This window comes from Heterodontus francisci, unplaced genomic scaffold (assembly GCF_036365525.1).
Source record: "Heterodontus francisci isolate sHetFra1 unplaced genomic scaffold, sHetFra1.hap1 HAP1_SCAFFOLD_594, whole genome shotgun sequence".
NCBI lineage: Eukaryota > Metazoa > Chordata > Chondrichthyes > Heterodontiformes > Heterodontidae > Heterodontus > Heterodontus francisci.
This window is the reverse complement of record NW_027140509.1, coordinates 70,822-91,177: the sequence shown is the minus strand read 5'-3', so window position 1 is coordinate 91,177 and position 20,356 is coordinate 70,822. Positions and strand designations below refer to the sequence as shown.

At 54.3% G+C, this 20,356-nt stretch overlaps 1 protein-coding gene across 2 annotated transcripts in view; it reads right to left on the bottom strand.

The window, feature by feature from the left end:
• The window catches only part of LOC137360030 (proteolipid protein 2-like), a 64,806-nt gene extending 45,417 nt beyond the window's left edge, over positions 1-19,389 (bottom strand). Inside the window, exon 1 of one of the 2 annotated variants that reach the window (XM_068025614.1) lies at positions 19,339-19,389. In XM_068025614.1, the coding sequence (XP_067881715.1) occupies positions 19,339-19,374 (36 nt within the window). In that variant the 5' untranslated portion in view covers positions 19,375-19,389. Of the gene's footprint in view, positions 1-19,046; positions 19,263-19,338 lie in introns of those variants that run through there. The other variant, XM_068025613.1, reaches the window with a different exon arrangement.
• Positions 19,390-20,356: the final 967 nt, after the last annotated feature.

Sequence of the window (20,356 nt, the reverse complement as noted above, 5' to 3'; positions counted from 1 at the left end):
CCGACAGTGCGGAGCTCCCTCAGTACTGAGCCTCCGACAGTGCGGTTCTCCCTCAATACTGACCCTCCGACAGTGCGGAGCTCCCTCAATACTGACCCTCTGACAGTGCGGAGCTCCCTCAATACTGACCCTCCGACAGTGCGGAGCTCCCTCAATACTGACCCTCCGACAGTGCGGCGCACCCTCAGCACTGACCCTCCGACAGTGCGGTTCTCCCTCAATACTGACCCTCCGACAGTGCGGAGCTCCCTCAATACTGACCCTCCGACAGTGCGGAGCTCCCTCAGTACTGACCCTCCGACAGTGCGGAGTTCCCTCAGTACGGACCCTCCGACAGTGCGGCGCTCCCTCAGCTCTGACCCTCCGACAGTGCGGCGCTCCCTCGATACTGACCCTCCGACAGTGCGGCGCTCCCTCAGTACTGACCCTCCGACAGTGCGGCGCTCACTCGGTACTGACCCTCCGACAGTGCGGCGCTCCCTCAGTACTGACCCTCCGACAGTGCGGCGCTCCCTCAGCACTGACCCTCCGACAGTGCGGTTCTCCCTCAATACTGACCCTCCGACAGTGCGGCGCTCCCTCGGTACTGACCCTCAGACAGTGCGGTTCTCCCTCAATACTGACCCTCCGACAGTGCGGCGCTCCCTCGGTACTGACCCTCCGACAGTGCGGCGCTCACTCGGTACTGACCCTCCGACAGTGCAGTTCTCCCTCAATACTGACCCTCCGACAGTGCGGAGTTCCCTCAGTACGGACCCTCCGACAGTGCGGCGCTCCCTCAGCTCTGACCCTCCGACAGTGCGGCGCTCCCTCGATACTGACCCTCCGACAGTGCGGCGCTCCCTCAGTACTGACCCTCCAACAGTGCGGTTCTCCCTCAATACTGACCCTCCGACAGTGTGGAGCTGCCTCAGTACTGACCCTCCGACAGTGCGGCGGTCCCTCAGCACTGACCCTCCGACAGTGCGGCACTCCCTCAATACTGACCCTCCGACAGTGCGGTGCTCCCTCAGTACTGACCCTCTGACAGTACGGCTCTCCCTCAGTACAGACCCTCCGACATTTCGGCGCTCCCTCAGTACTGACCCTCCGTCAGTGCGGCCCTCCCTCAGTACTGACCTTCCGACAGCGCGGCTCTCCCTCAGTACAGACCCTCCGACATTTCGGCGCTCCCTCAGTACTGACCCTCCGTCAGTGCGGCGCTCCCTCAGTACTGACCCTCTGACAGTGTGGCGCTCCCTCAGTACTGACCCTCCGACAGCGCGGCACTCCCTCAGTACTGACCCTCCGACAGTGCGGCGCTCCCTCAGTACTGACCCTCCGACAGTGCGGCTCTCCCTCAATACTGACCCTCTGACAGTGCGGTGCTCCCTCAGTACTGACCCTCTGACAGTACGGCTCTCCCTCAGTACAGACCCTCCGACATTTCGGCGCTCCCTCAGTACTGGCCCTCTGACACTGCGGCGCTCCCTCAGTACTGACCTTCCGACAGCGCGGCTCTCCCTCAGTACAGACCCTCCGACATTTCGGCGCTCCCTCAGTACTGACCCTCCGTCAGTGCGGCGCTCCCTCAGTACTGACCCTCTGACAGTGTGGCGCTCCCTCAGTACTGACCCTCCGACAGTGCGGCGCTCCCTCAGTACTGACCCTCCGACAGCTCGGCACTCCCTCAGTACTGACCCTCCGACAGTGCGGCGCTCCCTCAGTACTGACCCTCCGACAGTGCAGTTCTCCCTCAATACTGACCCTCCGACAGTGCGGCGCTCCCTCAGTACTGACCCTCCGACAGTGCGGCGCTCCCTCGATACTGACCCTCCGACAGTGCGGCGCTCCCTCAGTACTGACCCTCCGACAGTGCGGCGCTCCCTCAGTACTGACCCTCCGACAGTGCGGTTCTCCCTCAATACTGACCCTCCGACAGTGTGGAGCTGCCTCAGTACGGACCCTCCGACAGTGCGGCGCTCCCTCAGCACTGACCCTCCGACAGTGCGGCACTCCCTCAATACTGACCCTCCGACAGTGCGGTGCTCCCTCAGTACAGACCCTCCGACATTTCGGCGCTCCCTCAGTACTGACCTTCCGACAGTGCGGCGCTCCCTCAGTACTGACCCTCCGACAGTGCGGTGCTCCCTCAGTACTGACCCTCCGACAGCGCGGCACTCCCTCAGTACTGACCCTCTGACACTGCGGCGCTCCCTCAGTACTGACCCTCCGACAGTGCGGCGCTCCCTCAGTACTGACCCTCAGACAGTGCGGTTCTCCCTCAATACTGACCCTCTGACAGTGCGGCGCTCCCTCAGTACTGACCCTCCGACAGTGCGGTTCTCCCTCAATACTGACCCTCCGACAGTGTGGAGCTCCCTCAGTACTGACCCTCTGACAGTGCGGTTCTCCCTCAATACTGACCCTCCGGCAGTGTGGTTCTCCCTCAATACTGACCCTCCGACAGTGCGGCGCTCCCTCGGTACTGACCCTCCGACCGTGCAGTTCTCCCTCAATACTGACCCTCCGACAGTGCGGAGTTCCCTCAGTACTGACCCTCCGACAGTGCGGAGTTCCCTCAGTACGGACCCTCCGACAGTGCGGTTCTCCCTCAATACTGACCCTCCGACAGTGCGGCGCTCCCTCAGTACTGACCCTCCGACAGTGCGGCGCTCCCTCAGCACTGACCCTCCGACAGTGCGGTTCTCCCTCAATACTGACCCTCCGACAGTGCGGAGCTCCCTCAGTACTGAGCCTCCGACAGTGCGGTTCTCCCTCAATACTGACCCTCCGACAGTGCGGAGCTCCCTCAATACTGACCCTCTGACAGTGCGGAGCTCCCTCAATACTGACCCTCCGACAGTGCGGAGCTCCCTCAATACTGACCCTCCGACAGTGCGGCGCACCCTCAGCACTGACCCTCCGACAGTGCGGTTCTCCCTCAATACTGACCCTCCGACAGTGCGGAGCTCCCTCAATACTGACCCTCCGACAGTGCGGAGTTCCCTCAGTACTGACCCTCCGACAGTGCGGAGTTCCCTCAGTACGGACCCTCCGACAGTGCGGCGCTCCCTCAGCTCTGACCCTCCGACAGTGCGGCGCTCCCTCGATACTGACCCTCCGACAGTGCGGCGCTCCCTCAGTACTGACCCTCCGACAGTGCGGCGCTCACTCGGTACTGACCCTCCGACAGTGCGGCGCTCCCTCAGTACTGACCCTCCGACAGTGCGGCGCTCCCTCAGCACTGACCCTCCGACAGTGCGGTTCTCCCTCAATACTGACCCTCCGACAGTGCGGCGCTCCCTCGGTACTGACCCTCAGACAGTGCGGTTCTCCCTCAATACTGACCCTCCGACAGTGCGGCGCTCCCTCGGTACTGACCCTCCGACAGTGCGGCGCTCACTCGGTACTGACCCTCCGACAGTGCAGTTCTCCCTCAATACTGACCCTCCGACAGTGCGGAGTTCCCTCAGTACGGACCCTCCGACAGTGCGGCGCTCCCTCAGCTCTGACCCTCCGACAGTGCGGCGCTCCCTCGATACTGACCCTCCGACAGTGCGGCGCTCCCTCAGTACTGACCCTCCAACAGTGCGGTTCTCCCTCAATACTGACCCTCCGACAGTGTGGAGCTGCCTCAGTACTGACCCTCCGACAGTGCGGCGGTCCCTCAGCACTGACCCTCCGACAGTGCGGCACTCCCTCAATACTGACCCTCCGACAGTGCGGTGCTCCCTCAGTACTGACCCTCTGACAGTACGGCTCTCCCTCAGTACAGACCCTCCGACATTTCGGCGCTCCCTCAGTACTGACCCTCCGTCAGTGCGGCCCTCCCTCAGTACTGACCTTCCGACAGCGCGGCTCTCCCTCAGTACAGACCCTCCGACATTTCGGCGCTCCCTCAGTACTGACCCTCCGTCAGTGCGGCGCTCCCTCAGTACTGACCCTCTGACAGTGTGGCGCTCCCTCAGTACTGACCCTCCGACAGCGCGGCACTCCCTCAGTACTGACCCTCCGACAGTGCGGCGCTCCCTCAGTACTGACCCTCCGACAGTGCGGCTCTCCCTCAATACTGACCCTCTGACAGTGCGGTGCTCCCTCAGTACTGACCCTCTGACAGTACGGCTCTCCCTCAGTACAGACCCTCCGACATTTCGGCGCTCCCTCAGTACTGGCCCTCTGACACTGCGGCGCTCCCTCAGTACTGACCTTCCGACAGCGCGGCTCTCCCTCAGTACAGACCCTCCGACATTTCGGCGCTCCCTCAGTACTGACCCTCCGTCAGTGCGGCGCTCCCTCAGTACTGACCCTCTGACAGTGTGGCGCTCCCTCAGTACTGACCCTCCGACAGTGCGGCGCTCCCTCAGTACTGACCCTCCGACAGCTCGGCACTCCCTCAGTACTGACCCTCTGATAGTGCGGCGCTCCCTCAGTACTGACCCTCTGACAGTGCGGTGCTCCCTCAGTACAGACCCTCCGACATTTCGGCGCTCCCTCAGTACAGACCCTCCGACATTTCGGCGCTCCCTCAGTACAGACCCTCCGACAGTGCGGCGCTCCCTCAGTACAGACCCTCCGACAGTGCGGCGCTCCCTCAGTACTGACCCTCCGACAGTGCGCCGCTCCCTGGGTACCGACACTGGGGAATTGTCATTTATATCCACCTGATTGGGATTGGGGGATGTTTATGTTTCGTGTGTGAGAATCTGTGACTCATTCACTTCGACAGCTGCCCAAAGCCCCAGATAAGCTCAGGCTGCAGACAGGCCTAGGCCTGAGACTGTGCTCAATGCTCAACCTTTGACACGGATGTGAAAGGCCCAGGGCCTTCACGCACAGGATCTCCGTCAACCTCTGCCCGCTCTTTACCATCGATGGCCAAGTCCAATCAGCGTTTCTACTGCAAATGACAGCAGGCCGAGGGGGAGGGGGAGAGGAAGTGCGAGGCAGGGTGGCACAGTGCTGCTTGAGCACAGAAATCTCGGGTTACCATGGCAGCCCAGACTGGCCCAGCCCAGGAAGCCTGTGGTTTGGCCTCGGTCCGCCCGGCTTTCATGCTGCCGGATGGTGGCAAACCACAGTTAGGTCGCGAACCCACCTCTCGGGAACTGATTCTGACACCGAGCTGCACATGGGCCCCAGGGCACAGCCCCGGCAAGGGGCTAACTGTGGTTGGGCGGGGCGCAGGTGGAGACGACCTGAGATCCCAGTCCAGCTGGACTCGTGTTTAGCGAGGAAGAGAGAGCAAGAGACAAAGAAGGAGAGAGAGAGAGAGGGAGAGGGGGAGAGTGTAAGTGCTTGATTAGCACTTGATTTGGTTGGGGTCCCACGGAAAGGGTGACGCGGGGGGTCCAGTCCGTGCTTTTGCTGGCGGTCGACCCCCGGCCCCCCCTGTCGCCCCGATAACCTCCTGACAACTCTATCTGCATTTGCTGTGTTCACTCATTAACTGGTCCCGGTGCAGCTGAAGTTTGTTGCAGTTTAAATCAGCTGGATAAAAAGATGCCTGGGACTGGACAACTGGAGTTCCGAAGGGCTTCCAGTTCCGCGGGAGAGAAAGAGATAGAGGGACAGAGAGAAAGGGACAGAGACAGAGGGAAAGGGAGAACAGGAGGGACAGGGAGAAAGAGAGACAGACAGAGAGAGAAAGAAAGGGAGCAAAGAGAGAGATAGAGAGAAAGAGAGAGAAAGGGAGAGAGGAAGATAAAGACAGACAGACGGAGAGAGCAAGGGAGAGAGGGAGACAAGAAGGGGAGAGAGAAAGAGACAGGGAGAATGAGGGACAGAGAGAGGGCAAGACAGAAGGGGACAAAGAAAGATAGAGAGAGAGAGAGAGGGCTTGGGAGAGAGGGAGAAAGGAGCAGCCTTCCCTAAATAGATCGTTTCACTTCCATGATGCTGTCACAGCTTTTACTGTCCTGCACAGACTATACTATGTTCAGGCTGACAGGCCCGTTTGGGGGATCTATTTGCAGATGGAGCTGGCAGTGAGTGCAGGTCCCACCTCGTTCCAGTCCAGCCTCGCACACGTATCACCCAGAAACAAAACAGCCCATTAATATCCCAAGCTGCACTCCTCCTTCCATTTGACTTGGTGCCAATCAACTCATTTCACAGAAAATAGAGAGACAGAGAGAAAGGGATAAATATGTCTCCTGGGAAACAGCCCGGGCACTGTCTCCAAGGATTCCAGCCACACAGAGTGAGTCAGATCCCAGAGCAGCAAGGTACAAACTGAGAGACACTGAAAATCACAGGGATACACAGCTAGAAGTAAGCAAACTGGAGAGAGCACGAGCAGGAGAAAGAAATAGAGAGAGAGGGGGAGAGCGTGAGACAGTGAAGGAGAGAGAGAGAGAGAAGGGGAGAGCGCAGACAGCAAGAGAAAGAGAGAGAGGCTGGGAGAGAGAGGCAGAGAGAGGAGGGGGAGAGAGGCAGGGACAGAGGCTGGGATAGGAGGGGGCAAGAGGAGGAAAGAGGTTGGGAGAGTGGGGAGGGACAGAGGCTGGGATAGGAGGGGGAGAGAGGAGGGAAGAGGTTGGGAGAGTGGGGAGGCACAGAGGCTGGGATAGGAGGGGGCAAGAGGAGGGAAGAGGTTGGGAGAGTGGGGAGGGACAGAGGCTGGGATAGGAGGGGGCGAGAGGAGGGAAGAGGTTGGGAGAGTGGGGAGGGACAGAGGCTGGGATAGGAGGGGGCAAGAGGAGGGAAGAGGTTGGGAGAAAGGGAATGAGAAGCAGAGATGGAATGCGTTGGGGAAAGAGGTGGAGAGAGGAGAGGAGCGAGGCAGAGTGTCTAGGGAGAGAGGCAGAGAGTTGAGGGAAAGGGAAATAGTTATCATCGGAATGGGAGAAGGCCATTCAGCCCCTCGGGCCTGTTCCCACGTTTAATGTGGTCATGGTTGATCTGTGACCGAACTCCATATAACCCTATTCCTTTGGATAACATGGGAAGAGAGGGATGGCGGTGGTGGGGGAGGGAGAGAGAACATAGAGAAAGAGAGTTAGAGCAAGAGAGAGAGAAAGAGAGAGAGGGAGTGAGAGAAAGAAAAGGGACAGACTGATAGAGAAATACAGGCAGGGAGAGAGAGAGAGTCACACATACACGGAGAATGAGGCAGAGAGAGAGAGAGAGACAAAGAGAGGTAGAGAAAAAGTCAGAGAGTTAGAGGGAGAGAGAGATAGAGAGTGAAAGACAGAGAGAGAGAGACAGATTGAGAAAGACACAGAGAGAGAGAGGGAGAGGTTGAGAGTGAGAGACAGAGAGAGGGAGAGATTGAGAGTGAGAGACAGAGAGAGGGAGAGATTGAGAGTGAGGGACAAAGAGAGGGACAGATTGAGCGTGAGAGACAGAGAGAGAAAGAGAAAGATTGAGAGTGAGAGACAGAGAGAGAGAGATTGAGAGTGAGAGACAGTGACAGAGAGAGATTGAGAGTGAAAGACAGAGAGAGAGAGATTGAGAGTGAGAAATAGTGAGAGAGATTGAGAGTGAAAGAGAGAGAGAGAGATTGAGAGTGAGAGAGAGAGATAGAGACAGATTGAGAGTGAGAGACAGAGAGTGAGAGACAGAGAGACAGATTGAGAGTGAGAGACAGAGAGTGAGAGACAGAGAGACAGAGATTGAGAGTGAGAGACAGTGAGAGAGAGAGACTGAGAGTGAGAGACAGTGAGAGAGAGAGATTGAGAGTGAAAGACAGAGAGAGAGAGAGAGATTGAGAGTGAGAGACAGAGAGACAGAGACTGAGAGTGAGAGACAGAGAGAGAGAGATTGAGAGTGAAAGACAGAGAGAGAGAGAGAGATTGAGAGTGAAAGACAGAGAGAGAGAGACTGAGAGTGAGAGACAGAGAGAGAGAGACAGAGAGAGATTGAGAGTGAAAGACAGAGAGAGAGAGACTGAGAGTGAAAGACAGAGAGAGAGAGAGAGAGAGATTGAGAGTGAAAGACAGAGAGAGAGAGAGAGAGAGAGAGAGATTGAGAGTGAAAGACAGAGAGAGAGAGACTGAGAGTGAGAGACAGAGAGAGACAATGAACACTTGTTGCAGAGTCTGGCAGTTGTTGACCAGAACTGGAAGCCCATGTGACAGGTTCTGGGTCAGGAACTGTTGGTGGTTTGGCAAAGGCCCACGGAGGCCCCCTTCAAGGGGGCCGCTGGCTGGCCGACTGCTTTCAGCCAGCGCCCTCACCCTGTCTCTCTCTCTCTCTCTCTCTCTCTCTCTCTCTCCCTCACCCCTTCCCTGACTCTAACTCTCCCTCTCGGAATGAATGGGGAGTGGGCAGTCATACAGTGATGAGCTGAGAATAGGGTGAGAGTAACCGAGGGGGACCAAGAGGTGGGCAGACCGCGAGCCAAGTGCTGGGCTGGTGGTTATCAAACACTGGGGTTAAGGTGGACTGGCACTCCTCAGAGAGCGATACAAAGGTAAAATACAGCAGGTAACTGGAATTTGAAACCCCTGCTGATAGTGCTGGGAACAGACAACTCTGCTACTCAGCAGCTTGAACAGGATCGCTGGGTACTGTGGACCCTTTGTCACTGTCAGTCTCCCTCTCGCCTCTGAGTCACAAGGTCGTGGGCTTCGAGCCCCACTTCAGCGACCGGGGCCCCATAATCCAGGCCCGACACTCCCCCCGATGCCAGTACTGAGGGAGTGCTGCACTGTCGGAGGGTCAGTACTGAGGGAGCGCCGCACTGTCGGAGGGTCAGTACTGAGGGAGCGCCGCACTGTCGGAGGGTCAGTACTGAGGGAGCGCTGCACTGTCGGAGGGTCAATAATGAGTTCTGCTCAGTGTCCATGCGCCAATATATACCCCTCAACAAACGTCGCAAAACAAAAAATCTGGTAATTTATCATAACTCTGTGGGATCTTGCAGTGCGGAACTTGGCTCTCGCATCTCCTACGCAGGTTTTCAAAAACCTGAATACAAATTTCTAACTGCCAGAGTGGGATTTGAACTCACGTTCAGATGGATTACTGGTCTAGGATCTCGAAATTACCCATCCAGTGACAGGACCACATCAGCATGAAGGAGTCAAAAAGAGGAACAAGGTGCATTAAGGAATGAGAGTGTTGGACCGTACTAGAGAAGGGAGTAGCTCCATATTAGATCGGAGCAAAGTAAGAAGATCTACGAGGAATCGAAAGACAGCTTTACAATGTATGTATGTAACCTGTCAGGCAAACCCCCACCCGCGAAGTCTGAGGCACCCATTATCTCGCCTCATGTGCAAAGACTTAAAATTGCAAGCCCTGACTGGAAGGATATTTGCATCGTACCAGACAATGCTGAAACAATGGGGAATACAGCATTTCCTTCCCCAATACACCAGAAGTGGTCAAACCAGTTTTAGACACATGACTAGCTGGATGGAGTTTTTGAATTTGAGGAACTCAGAATGCCGTGCGGTCATGGACCGAGAACATCTCCTCTCCTGTCTGCCTGCCTCCATCTCTTTCCCACGGAACTGAAACTTGTGAAGATGCGCAAACTCAACGGGACAACAGTCTCCGACGTGAACAAGGTTTGAGGCGAGCACTGGGCCCCAACGAAACGGCAGACCATATCTTCAATCAAGGGCGACAGCGAGTTCGAGAAACAGTAACAAGATATTGCCTCAAACTGTTCTGCTTATCTTTTCTTCTGCTCTTTTCTGTCCCTATCTGCATGTGTGTAACACGAAGGCATGCTAGCACGGGCGTGTCGTACATCCATAGGCCTGAACCGTGCTGGAGTTTAAGTTTAAGGTTCAATACATTTCTTCTTTCTTCTTTAAACCGAAGAAAGCCTGTTTGTGCTCACTTCTTTGCTTTATAGTTGTGGAAAGCTGTGAACAAGGATTCACAAAGGGGGAGCTCAAAACACAATGTGTTTAAAATTAAATCCTGTTACAGTAAGACCAGGTGAAGATAGTAAGAGACCCCTAGACACCTTTCACACCTGGTCGTAACAAAACGCACAAAGGGTGGTGAATAAGGTTGGTGAGCTACAAGCACAAATAGCTGTGTGGGAATATGATATGGTGGCAGTAACAGAAATGTGGCTTTTTTTATGGTGAGGACTGGGCGCTTAATATTCAAGGATATAAAATGTTCAGAAAAGATAGGGAAGGAAAAACGGGAGATGGGGTGGCAGTACTGATCAGAGAGACATTGTAGTGTTGGACCGAAAGGATGCCCTTGAGGGGGCAAAGATTGTAGTGAATTCTTTTATGTTGTCTGATGCAACATAAATGAGATGCATGAATGAACCTGTTTGAGATCTTCAACCACCTGACAACATCAAAGAGCTCATTATATGGTGGCAGCAGTGGGATATTTGCACTAGTGCCGGCGTCAGTCCTGATCCTGAGTGTATGTTTGCCAGCTTTCTTTGGGCACGTGATGTTAATAGTAGCGAAAGCTTCCAGTTGTTTGACTTCATCAACGTGATGTGTCAGGTTCACAATGCAGAACGCCTGATCGTCTTCTGGCTGAGAATCACTCCTCGTTGGTTCTTGTCTCGGGTCTGTCTCGCTGTGGGATTCCTGTATCGGCTTACATTTACGCAGGTCTCTGGCGCTCTCCTTGCTGCTGTTTCCCTGTTTGTTTGTGTCCCGCTGTGGCCTCTGGCCACCTCTTTGGAGTCAGGTTTCTCACATAGGCCGGCCCACTATCCTTTTGCACCGCACGCCTTGCACAGGTCACGAAATGCAGGGCAATTTCACCTTGAGTGGGACAGACCACGTTTACCACACAGCTTGCTTGCTCTTGTTCGACCTGGTTGTGGTGCAGATACTGTCGGCTGCACCTAGTGCTTGTAGATGCTGTTGTCCAGCTACAATGGCCTCGTATTTCCTGCCATCTTCCAGCAGTGCATCAATGCTGTGACCTTTCCTTTTCCTCAAGAGATCTTTCTGAAATGCTTCAATGGGTGTTGATACAGTCATTAGCTCCATTTGTCACTCTGACATCTCAGTTTCTGAGAAGTCGCATTTGTTGCCCTTACTACGGCATCTACTGATGAAATGGTCTATTGATTCCTGTGGCTGTTGCCTGTAGGATATCAATTCCGAGTGGCGAATTCTAAAATTCACTTGGAATCGGAATTGATCTTCTCACACTTTCCATATCTTTGTGGGATCTTTCTGGTCCTCATCAGATAGTCCAGAGGTGTTGATTCTGTGTAATCCCTTATTTCCAACTGCTATCAGTATTTTTACAGCCTATTTTTCTGGTTCTACAATTATTTGGTCTTTGTTTGAACAGTTGGAATTTAGATAGGATATCCAAAGTCTTCCAGTTCATGCTGGGAGATTTGGTATCTCTGCTGTACTTTTGCTTTAAGACTTGCTTTCAGATTTGTTCTATGACGCTGCACTGTTTCCCCTTTAAGAAACTGTCGGTTATCTATACTAGCTGCTTCGATTGACAGGATCAGGTGTTTGCTAGTGCTGTGTGTTTATCTTGCTTCCAGCACTTAAGCCTGTTCTGTTTACACTGCTGTTAAACAGGCAGTTCAATGGGCTTTTTTTTTTAGGCGTTTTTTTATGTTCTTCACACTCGAGTGGTTTTAATTTTTTTTACTTTGGCTTCCTGAACGGAAGCTCTTAGTCACTCTTGAGTAGTTTAATGTTTTTTTAAACTTTGGCTGCCTGGATGAAGGCTCTGCAGTCGTCTGGGTTTTCCCACATTTTTTCGAATGGACGCTTCCTGCAATGGCACCGACCTCGATCAACTTGGGAAAGGAGGTGGGTCTTCCCTGTTTTTCCCTACACGGAAAGCACAATGACTCACCCGATTTACTCGCAGCCTGTCATTCTGTGCTCTGTCTTTTACAGCTTGAGGTAAGTTTTTTTTTTACTGTTTGAGCCAGTATTTTTCTTGAACTTTTTCTCTACTGGCTGTAGGAAAGGTCGTTTTCAGAGCTGTTTTAACCGTGGTCTTCGACCTCAGACTTTGTCTTCTCACCACAGCTGCCACCATGTAATGAGCTCTTTATATGTGGTCTGATGCAACATAAAAGAGATGCGTAGAGTCCAGTTGGTTGAAGATCTCAAAAAGGTTTATTACAGCTAAATATTATATCTAGTACAGAGCTCACTGTCTGTAGAACCTTACTCTGGGTGTTACAGTTGCAGAGTGACTCTGGCTCTGAGTCACATGACTAAATCCTGGTACTTGGCTCATTAGCATACTATGATCTTAAAGGGGCATCACTCTTAAAGACAATCATACAACAAAGACATAATCCATTTGATTAGAGTTGAGATACATAAGGGGTATGATCACACATCTGGGGGTATTCTATAGGCCTCCAAATAGTGTGAGAGAGAGAGAGAGAGAGAGAAGCAAAGCCGCAGGGAACTCATAGATGTGCAAGAACTATAGAGTGGTGATATTGGAGGACTTTCTGAAATGTGTTCAGGAGAACTTCCTTGATCAGTATGTTCTTGGTCCATTGTCCAGAATGTCCAGGAGGCATTGCTGGATCTGGTGCTGGGGAATGAGGTGGACCAAGTTGGCCAAGTGTCTGTGGGGGAGCACTTGGGGAAGAGTGATCATTATATCATAAGGTTTAGATTAGCAATGGAGAAGAGCAAGGAACAATGTAAAGGAGAACTTCTAAATTGGAAGAGGGCTAACTTCAATGGGATGAGAGGGGATCCAGCCAGGGTAAAATGGAACCAAAGACTGTCAGGAAAAACTGTAACGGAATAATGGGTGATCTTTAAGGAGGAGATGCTTCAGGCACAGGTTAGGTACATTCCAACAAGGGCGAAAGGTAAGGGAACCAAAACCAGGGCTCCTTGGATGACGAGGGAGATAGAGAATATGATGAAACAAAAAAGAGAATGTATGATGCACGTCAAGTGAATTCTTCAAACGAGAACCAGGTCAAATACAATAAGTTGAGAGGGGAAGTGAAGAGGAAAATAAGACTGGCAAAGAGAGAATCTGAGAATAGAAAGGCAGTTAACATAAAAGGAAACCCAAAAATCTTCTACCAGCATGTAAATAGTAAGTGGGTAGTAAGAGGTGGAGTGGGGCCTATTAGGGACAAAGAGGGTGACATATGCCTAGAGGCACAGAGCAAGGCTAGAATACTTAATGAGTACTTTGTGTCGGTGTTTTCTAAGGAAGAGGACGCTGACAAAATATCGGTAGAAGCAGAGATGGTAGAGGTAATGGATGGGGTGAAAATTAATAGGCAGGATGTACATGGAAAGGCTGGCTATGCTGAGAGTAGATAGGTCACCTGGTCCGAATGGTTTGCATCCCAGGTTGCTAAAGGAAGTGGGGAATGGAGATAAGGAAGGGTTTGTCATAATCTTCCAATCTTCCTGAGATACAGGGGAGGTGCCAGAGGATTGGAGAGTGGCAAATGTGACACCCTTATTCAAGAAAGGGTGTAAGGACAGTCCTAATAATTACAGGCCGGTCAGTTTAACATCAGTGGTGGGTAAGGTTTTCGAAAGAATAATCAGGGGTGAAAATCAACAGGCACTTGGAGAGGTTTGAGTTAATTAAGGAGAGCCAGCACGGATTTGTAAAAGGTAGATCGTGCTTGACTAATCTAATTGATTTTTGATGAAGTAACAGAGAAGGTTGATGAATGGAATGGGGTGGATATTGTCTACAAAACAAAATACCACATAAAAAGCTGGTTAACAGAATTGAGGCTTGTGGAATAGGAAGATCAGTGTCAGCTTGGATATAAAGTTGCTGTAAGGACAGAAAACAGCAAGTTGTGGTCAATGATTATTTTTCAGACTGGAGGATGGTAGACAGTGGTGTTTCCCCAAGGGTCAGTGCTGGGACCACTGCTTGTTTTGCTATATATATAAATGATGTGGATATTGGAATACAGAGTAAAATTTCAAAATTTGCCGATGATCCCAAACTCGGAGGTGTGACAGACAGTGAGGGTGATAGCAATCGACTGCAACAGGACATAGATAGGTTAGCAGAATGGGCAGACAAGTGGCAGATTGAATTTAATACAAAGAGGTGTGAGGTGATGCAATTTAGCAGAAGGGGTAGGGAGAGGCAATATAGACTTAATGGCACAGTTCGAAAGAGTGTGCAGGAACAGAGGGACCTGGGGGTGCATGTGCATTGATCTTTGAAGGTGGCAGGACAGATTGAGAGAGTGGTTAGTAAAGTAAATGGGATCTTGGGGATTCAGAAATCGAGGTATTGAGCACAAAAGCAGGGAGGTTTTGTTGAACCTTTATAAATCTCTGGTTAGGTCACAACTGGAGTATTGTGTCCAGTTCTGGTCACACTTTCAGCAGGATGTGAGGGTCCTTGAGAGGGTGTAGAGGAGATTTACCAGAATGGGTCCAGGGATGGGGGATTTTAGTTACAAGGTTAGGTTGGAGAAGCTGGGGTTGTTTTCCCTGGAGCAAAGGAGATTGAGGGGAGATTTGATGGAGGTTTACAAGATTCTGACAGGTTTAGATAAGGTAGATAAAGAAACTCTGTTCCCATTAGCTGATGGTACAAGGACTAGGGGTGTGATTTAAATGAACAGTCCCCTGCACTAGCTAGTCTGGTCCACTGGACCACTAATCCAAGTGACCGGTCCGCGACACCAGCGACCTGCGACCTCTATTCTCACAGTCTCAGTGTTAATACTTCACACAAGACCCCCCCCCCACCCCTCCTCGGGCCTGTTACACAGGAACGGGAGGAGGCCCATTCATCCCCTCTCGGGCCTGTTACACAGGAACGGGAGGAGGCCCATTCATCCCCTCTCGGGCCTGTTACACAGGAACGGGAGGAGGCCCATTCATCCCCTCTCGGGCCTGTTACACAGGAACGGGAGGAGGCCCATTCATCCCCTCTCGGGCCTGTTACACAGGAACGGGAGGAGGCCCATTCAGCCCCTCTCGGGCCTGTTACACAGGAACGGGAGGAGGCCCATTCAGCCCCTCTCGGGCCTGTTACACTGTTCAATAAGATCACGACCGATCTGTGACCTAACTACGTATTCCCACCTTTTCCCCCAAATCCTTTAATACCTTCGCATCACAAAAATCGATCAATCTCACAGATTTAAAACTAACAATTGATCGAACACCAACTGCTGGGGCAAAAGAGAGTTTCAAACATCTACCACCCTTTACGTGAGGAAGTGTTTCCTCATATCACTTGAGGAAGGATGCCGAGGGCCTCGGGGAGGGTGCGGAGGAGATTTACTCGGACGGTCCCAAGGATGAGGGATTACAGTTAACGCGGAGAGACTGGGAGAGGCTGGGATTGTTCTCCTGAGAGCAGAGAAGGTTAAGGGGAGATTTAATCGGGGCGTTCAGAATCAGGAAGGGTTTTGATGGAGTAAATCAGGAGAAACTGTTCCCAGTGGCGGGAGGGTCGGTAACCAGAGGGACACGGATTGAAGATAATCGGGAAAAGGACCAGAGGGGGGAGAGGAGGAGAATGTTTTTTTGACGTAGTGAGTTGTTGTGATCTGGAACGCGCTGCCTGAAAGGGCGGTGGAAGCAGAATCAATAGTAACTTTCAAAAGGGGGGAATTGGAGAAAGGCTGGAAGGGGAGAAATTTGCAGGGATGTTGGGGCAAGGAGAGGGGGAGGGATTGGGATTAATTGGATAGCTCTTTCAAAGAGCTGGCACAGATACAATGGGCCGAATGGCCTCCCTCTCTGCTGTACAATTCTATTCCATGTCTCTGAGTCGTGGGTTTCCAGCCCCCATTCCAGGGACTCGAGCACCAAAAGCAAGGTCCGATACTCGCCTGGTGCTAATGCTGAGGGAGAGGCCCTCAGTACTGACCCTCCGACAGTGCGGCGCTCCCTCAGTACTGACCCTCCGACAGCGCGGCGCTCCCTCAGTACTGACCCTCCGACAGTGCGGCGCTCCCTCAGTACTGACCCTCCGACAGTGCGGCACTCCCTCAGTACTGACCGTCCGACAGCGCGGCGCTCCCTCAGGACTGACCCTCCGACAGTGCGGCACTCCCTCAGTACTGACCCTCCGACAGAGCGGCGCTCCCTCTGTACTGACCCTCCGACAGAGCGGCGCTCCCTCAGTACTGACCCTCTGACAGTGCGGCGCTCCCTCAGTACTGACCCTCCGACAGCGCGGCGCTCCCTCAGTACTGACCCTCCGACAGAGCGGCGCTCCCTCTGTACTGACCCTCCGACAGCGCGGCGCTCCCTCAGTACTGACCCTCCGACAGCGCGGCGCTCCCTCAGTACTGACCCTCCGACAGTGCGGCGCTCCCTCAGTACTGACCCTCCGACAGTGCGGCACTCCCTCAGTACTGACCCTCCGACAGCGCGGCGCTCCCTCAGGACTGACCCTCCGACAGTGCGGCACTCCCTCAGTACTGACCCTCCGACAGTGCGGCACTCCCTCAGTACTGACCCTCCTACAGCGCGGCGCTCCCTCAGTACTGACCCTCCGACAGCGCGGCACTCCCTCAGTACTGACCCTCCGACAGCGCGGCGCTCCCTCAGTACTGACCCTCCAACAGCGCGGCGCTCCCTCAGTACTGACCCTCCGACAGAGCGGCGCTCCCTCAGTACTGACCCTCCGACAGTGCGGCCCTCCCTCAGTACTGACCCTCCGACAGTGCGGCACTCCCTCAGCACTGACCCTCCGACAGTGCGGCACTCCCTCAGCACTGACCCTCCGACAGTGCGGTGCTCCCTCAGTACTGACCCTCCGACAGTGCGGCGCTCCCTCAGTACTGACCCTCCGACAGTGCGGCACTCCCTCAGCACTGACCCTCCGACAGTGCGGTGCTCCCTCAGTACTGACCCTCCGACAGTGCGGCACTCCCTCAGCACTGACCCTCCGACAGTGCGGCACTCCCTCAGCACTGACCCTCCGACAGTGCGGTGCTCCCTCAGTACTGACCCTCCGACAGTGCGGCGCTCCCTCAGTACTGACCCTCCGACAGTGCGGCACTCCCTCAGTACTGACCCTCCGACAGTGCGGCACTCCCTCAGTACTGACCCTCCGACAGCGCGGCGGTCCCTCAGTACTGACCCTCCGACAGTGCGGCGCTCCCTCAGTACTGACCCTCCGACAGCGCGGCGCTCCCTCAGTACTGACCCTCCGACAGCGCGGCGCTCCCTCAGTACTGACCCTCCGACAGTGCGGCACTCCCTCAGTACTGACCCTCCGACAGTGCGGCGCTCCCTCAGTACTGACCCTCCGACAGTGCGGCGCTCCCTCAGTACTGACCCTCCGACAGTGCGGCGCTCCCTCAGTACTGACCCTCCGACAGCGCGGCGCTCCCTCAGTACTGACCCTCCGACAGTGCGGCGCTCCCTCAGTACTGACCCTCCGACAGTGCGGCACTCCCTCAGTACTGACCGTCCGACAGCGCGGCGCTCCCTCAGGACTGACCCTCCGACAGTGCGGCACTCCCTCAGTACTGACCCTCCGACAGAGCGGCGCTCCCTCTGTACTGACCCTCCGACAGAGCGGCGCTCCCTCAGTACTGACCCTCTGACAGTGCGGCGCTCCCTCAGTACTGACCCTCCGACAGCGCGGCGCTCCCTCAGTACTGACCCTCCGACAGAGCGGCGCTCCCTCTGTACTGACCCTCCGACAGCGCGGCGCTCCCTCAGTACTGACCCTCCGACAGCGCGGCGCTCCCTCAGTACTGACCCTCCGACAGAGCGGCGCTCCCTCAGTACTGACCCTCCGACAGTGCGGCGCTCCCTCAGTACTGACCCTCCGACAGAGCGGCGCTCCCTCAGTACTGGCACTGGGGGGAGTGTTGGGCCTGGATTATGGGGCTCGATTCTCTGGAGTGGGGACTCGAACCCCACGACCTTCAGACTCAGAGACGATATTGAGAACAACTGAGCCATGGCTGACAGAGATAGCAGTCACTCTTCCCATGAGGGCCTCAGTGACCAGCACAATTTGGTGCTTCTGAACAGTGCCTGGTGTCTCAGATACAATTCATCAATTCAAAGTGAAACACCTGGGTTCTGGAGGCTGATAATGGGGTGGAGAGGGGGAGTGGGAGGGGTGCTCAGGGTGCATGAGGTTAGGAAGAGGGGGTCAGTGTATGAGGCCATGGACAGGGGTCAGGGTGAGTTGAGGTTAGTAATGGGGGAGCGGGTGAGGCTGAGAGGAGGGCGAGGAGTGTGAGGGGTGGATGGTGGAGGTCTCAGGACGATCTGACCAGCCTGTGTACACACGCTGCTAACATATGGAATGGCTCACTCCTGGAGATTACTCGGAGACTGTTTCTGCTGCACACATCTTCAATAGGTGTGGCCCACAGGTTGTGCAGGGAGATAGATTAACAGAGAGCGACTGCTGGGGGCTGAGTGGGGCGGGGGGGGGGGGGGGGGGGGAGGAGAAAGGGGCGACAGGAGGGAGGGACAGAGAGTGACCAACGGAGGGAGGGATTCCAGTCACTGATTTGACAATGGCTCTGCTCACTTCCACTCCCACAGTTGGAAGCACTGAGTCAGACCTACAGACTTCCTCTCTCTCTCTCTCTCTCTCTCTCTCTCCCATTCTCACCCCACCCACCTCTCCTTACTTGGACAGGAGTTGCAGGTGGAATTTGTCCCTCAGAGAGGGAGGGGAGAGAGAGAGAGAATGAGAGAGGGAGAGAGAAAGAGAGAGAGACAATGAGAGAGTTTGAGAGTAAGGGAGAGAATGGCCGAAACTGAATGAGAGAGTGAGTGACTGTGAGAGGGGGGGGGGGGGGGGGCGGGGGTAGAGAGGGCGGTGGGGGGGGCTGGGGGGATGTTTTCCTGAAGACCAGAAAACAAGCTCCTGCCTGCAGCAAAGCTGGGAGTACCCAGTTAATTATAGAAGCTGACAGTTGTGAGAGATTGCACACGCCTGTTCAAACATGCAGCCAGAAGGAACACAGTTCGGAGAAATTCAGCTTGAAAACGTCAGCTTCAGCTACAGTGTCAGCACTTTTAAATCACACACACACACACAAAATAAGCAGGGAATCACGAACTAGCCCCCCTGCCGGGGGACAAAGTGCAACTTCCCACAGCCTGACTCAGCAAAGCGAATTCAGACAGAATTAACGGAGAGGGAAAAGGGCGTCTCCCTCACATCTCCCCTGGCGCCTCTCTTACCATCTCTGCCAGTAAGACTAAGCCTTTCCTGGTGCGGGCATAATTCTGGAAACGGGTCAATATTCCCTCGCCCTCCTGGGCAGAGCTGTACTGCTCATTGCTGGACATGCTCTCACTCCCGTCTGCTACAGACAGTCCCCGCCGTGTGTTCTCTCCGCTCTCCACTCCTCTCTCAGAGCCCTGCCTTCTCTAGGTGGGTGCAGTGACTAACTCGCTCTCTCTCTCTCTCTCTCTCTCTCTCTCCACCAGTGCCGAGGAGGGAGGATCTGTTAAAGGGAAAGTGTGGCCTCACCTCACCCACAGCTCCCTCTCTCACTCCTTCCTTCATTTCGTATCAGCTTTCCCTCTCTCTCCTGCTGTCTGGTTTTCCCGATTTCAGAGGCAGACTGGACTGTAACTCGGTTTGCCAGAGTATTTACAAATCCAACCCCACAACTAACTTGCGATTAGAGAGCGCCTTTAACACAATGAAGGGTCCCAAGGCGCTTCACGGGAGAGTAAATCAACGCAGTTGGACAGTGGGCCACCCAACGAGCTTAGCCCGAAGGGTAGGTTCTAAGGAGGAGAGAGGGGCGGAGAGGTGGAGGGAGGGGATTCCAGAGCTTAGGGCCCCCAGGCAGCTGAAGGCACGGCCGCCAATGGTGGAGCGATGGGAATCGGGGGATGGTCAAGATGTCGGAGTTGGAGGAGGGCAGAGATCTCGGAGGGTTGTAGGGGCTGGAGGAGGTTACAGAGATAGGGAGGGTTGTAGGGGCTGGAGGAGGTTACAGAGATAGGGAGGGTTGTCGGGGCTGGAGGAGGTTACAGAGATAGGGAGGGTTGTAGGGGCTGGAGGAGGTTACAGAGATAGGGAGGGTTGTCGGGGCTGGAGGAGGTTACAGAGATAGGGAGGGTTGTCGGGGCTGGAGGAGGTTACAGAGATAGGGAGGGTTGTCGGGGCTGGAGGAGGTTACAGAGATAGGGAGGGTTGATAGTGGGGGATTCAGCGATGGTAATGTCATTGAAAGTCATGGGGAGATGGTTAGATTCTCTCTTGTTGGAGATGGTCATTGCCTGGCACTTTCACTCAATCAGCGACTGGTTGGGTTGAGACGGTCCAGGAAACGTGGAATACAATAACTGACGCACAGGCGGATGAGAGTTATACTGACAGGACCGCCACCAGGCTCGTGACCGCAATGAGCAAAGGCGACACTGCTATGTTCTGCATTGTGTAATGGCTCTTTATTCATTGTTTGCAAACAGTATAGACAAGTAGGTTTACATTTCATTACAATATTAACTCCTTTTAGACACTGATATACAATATT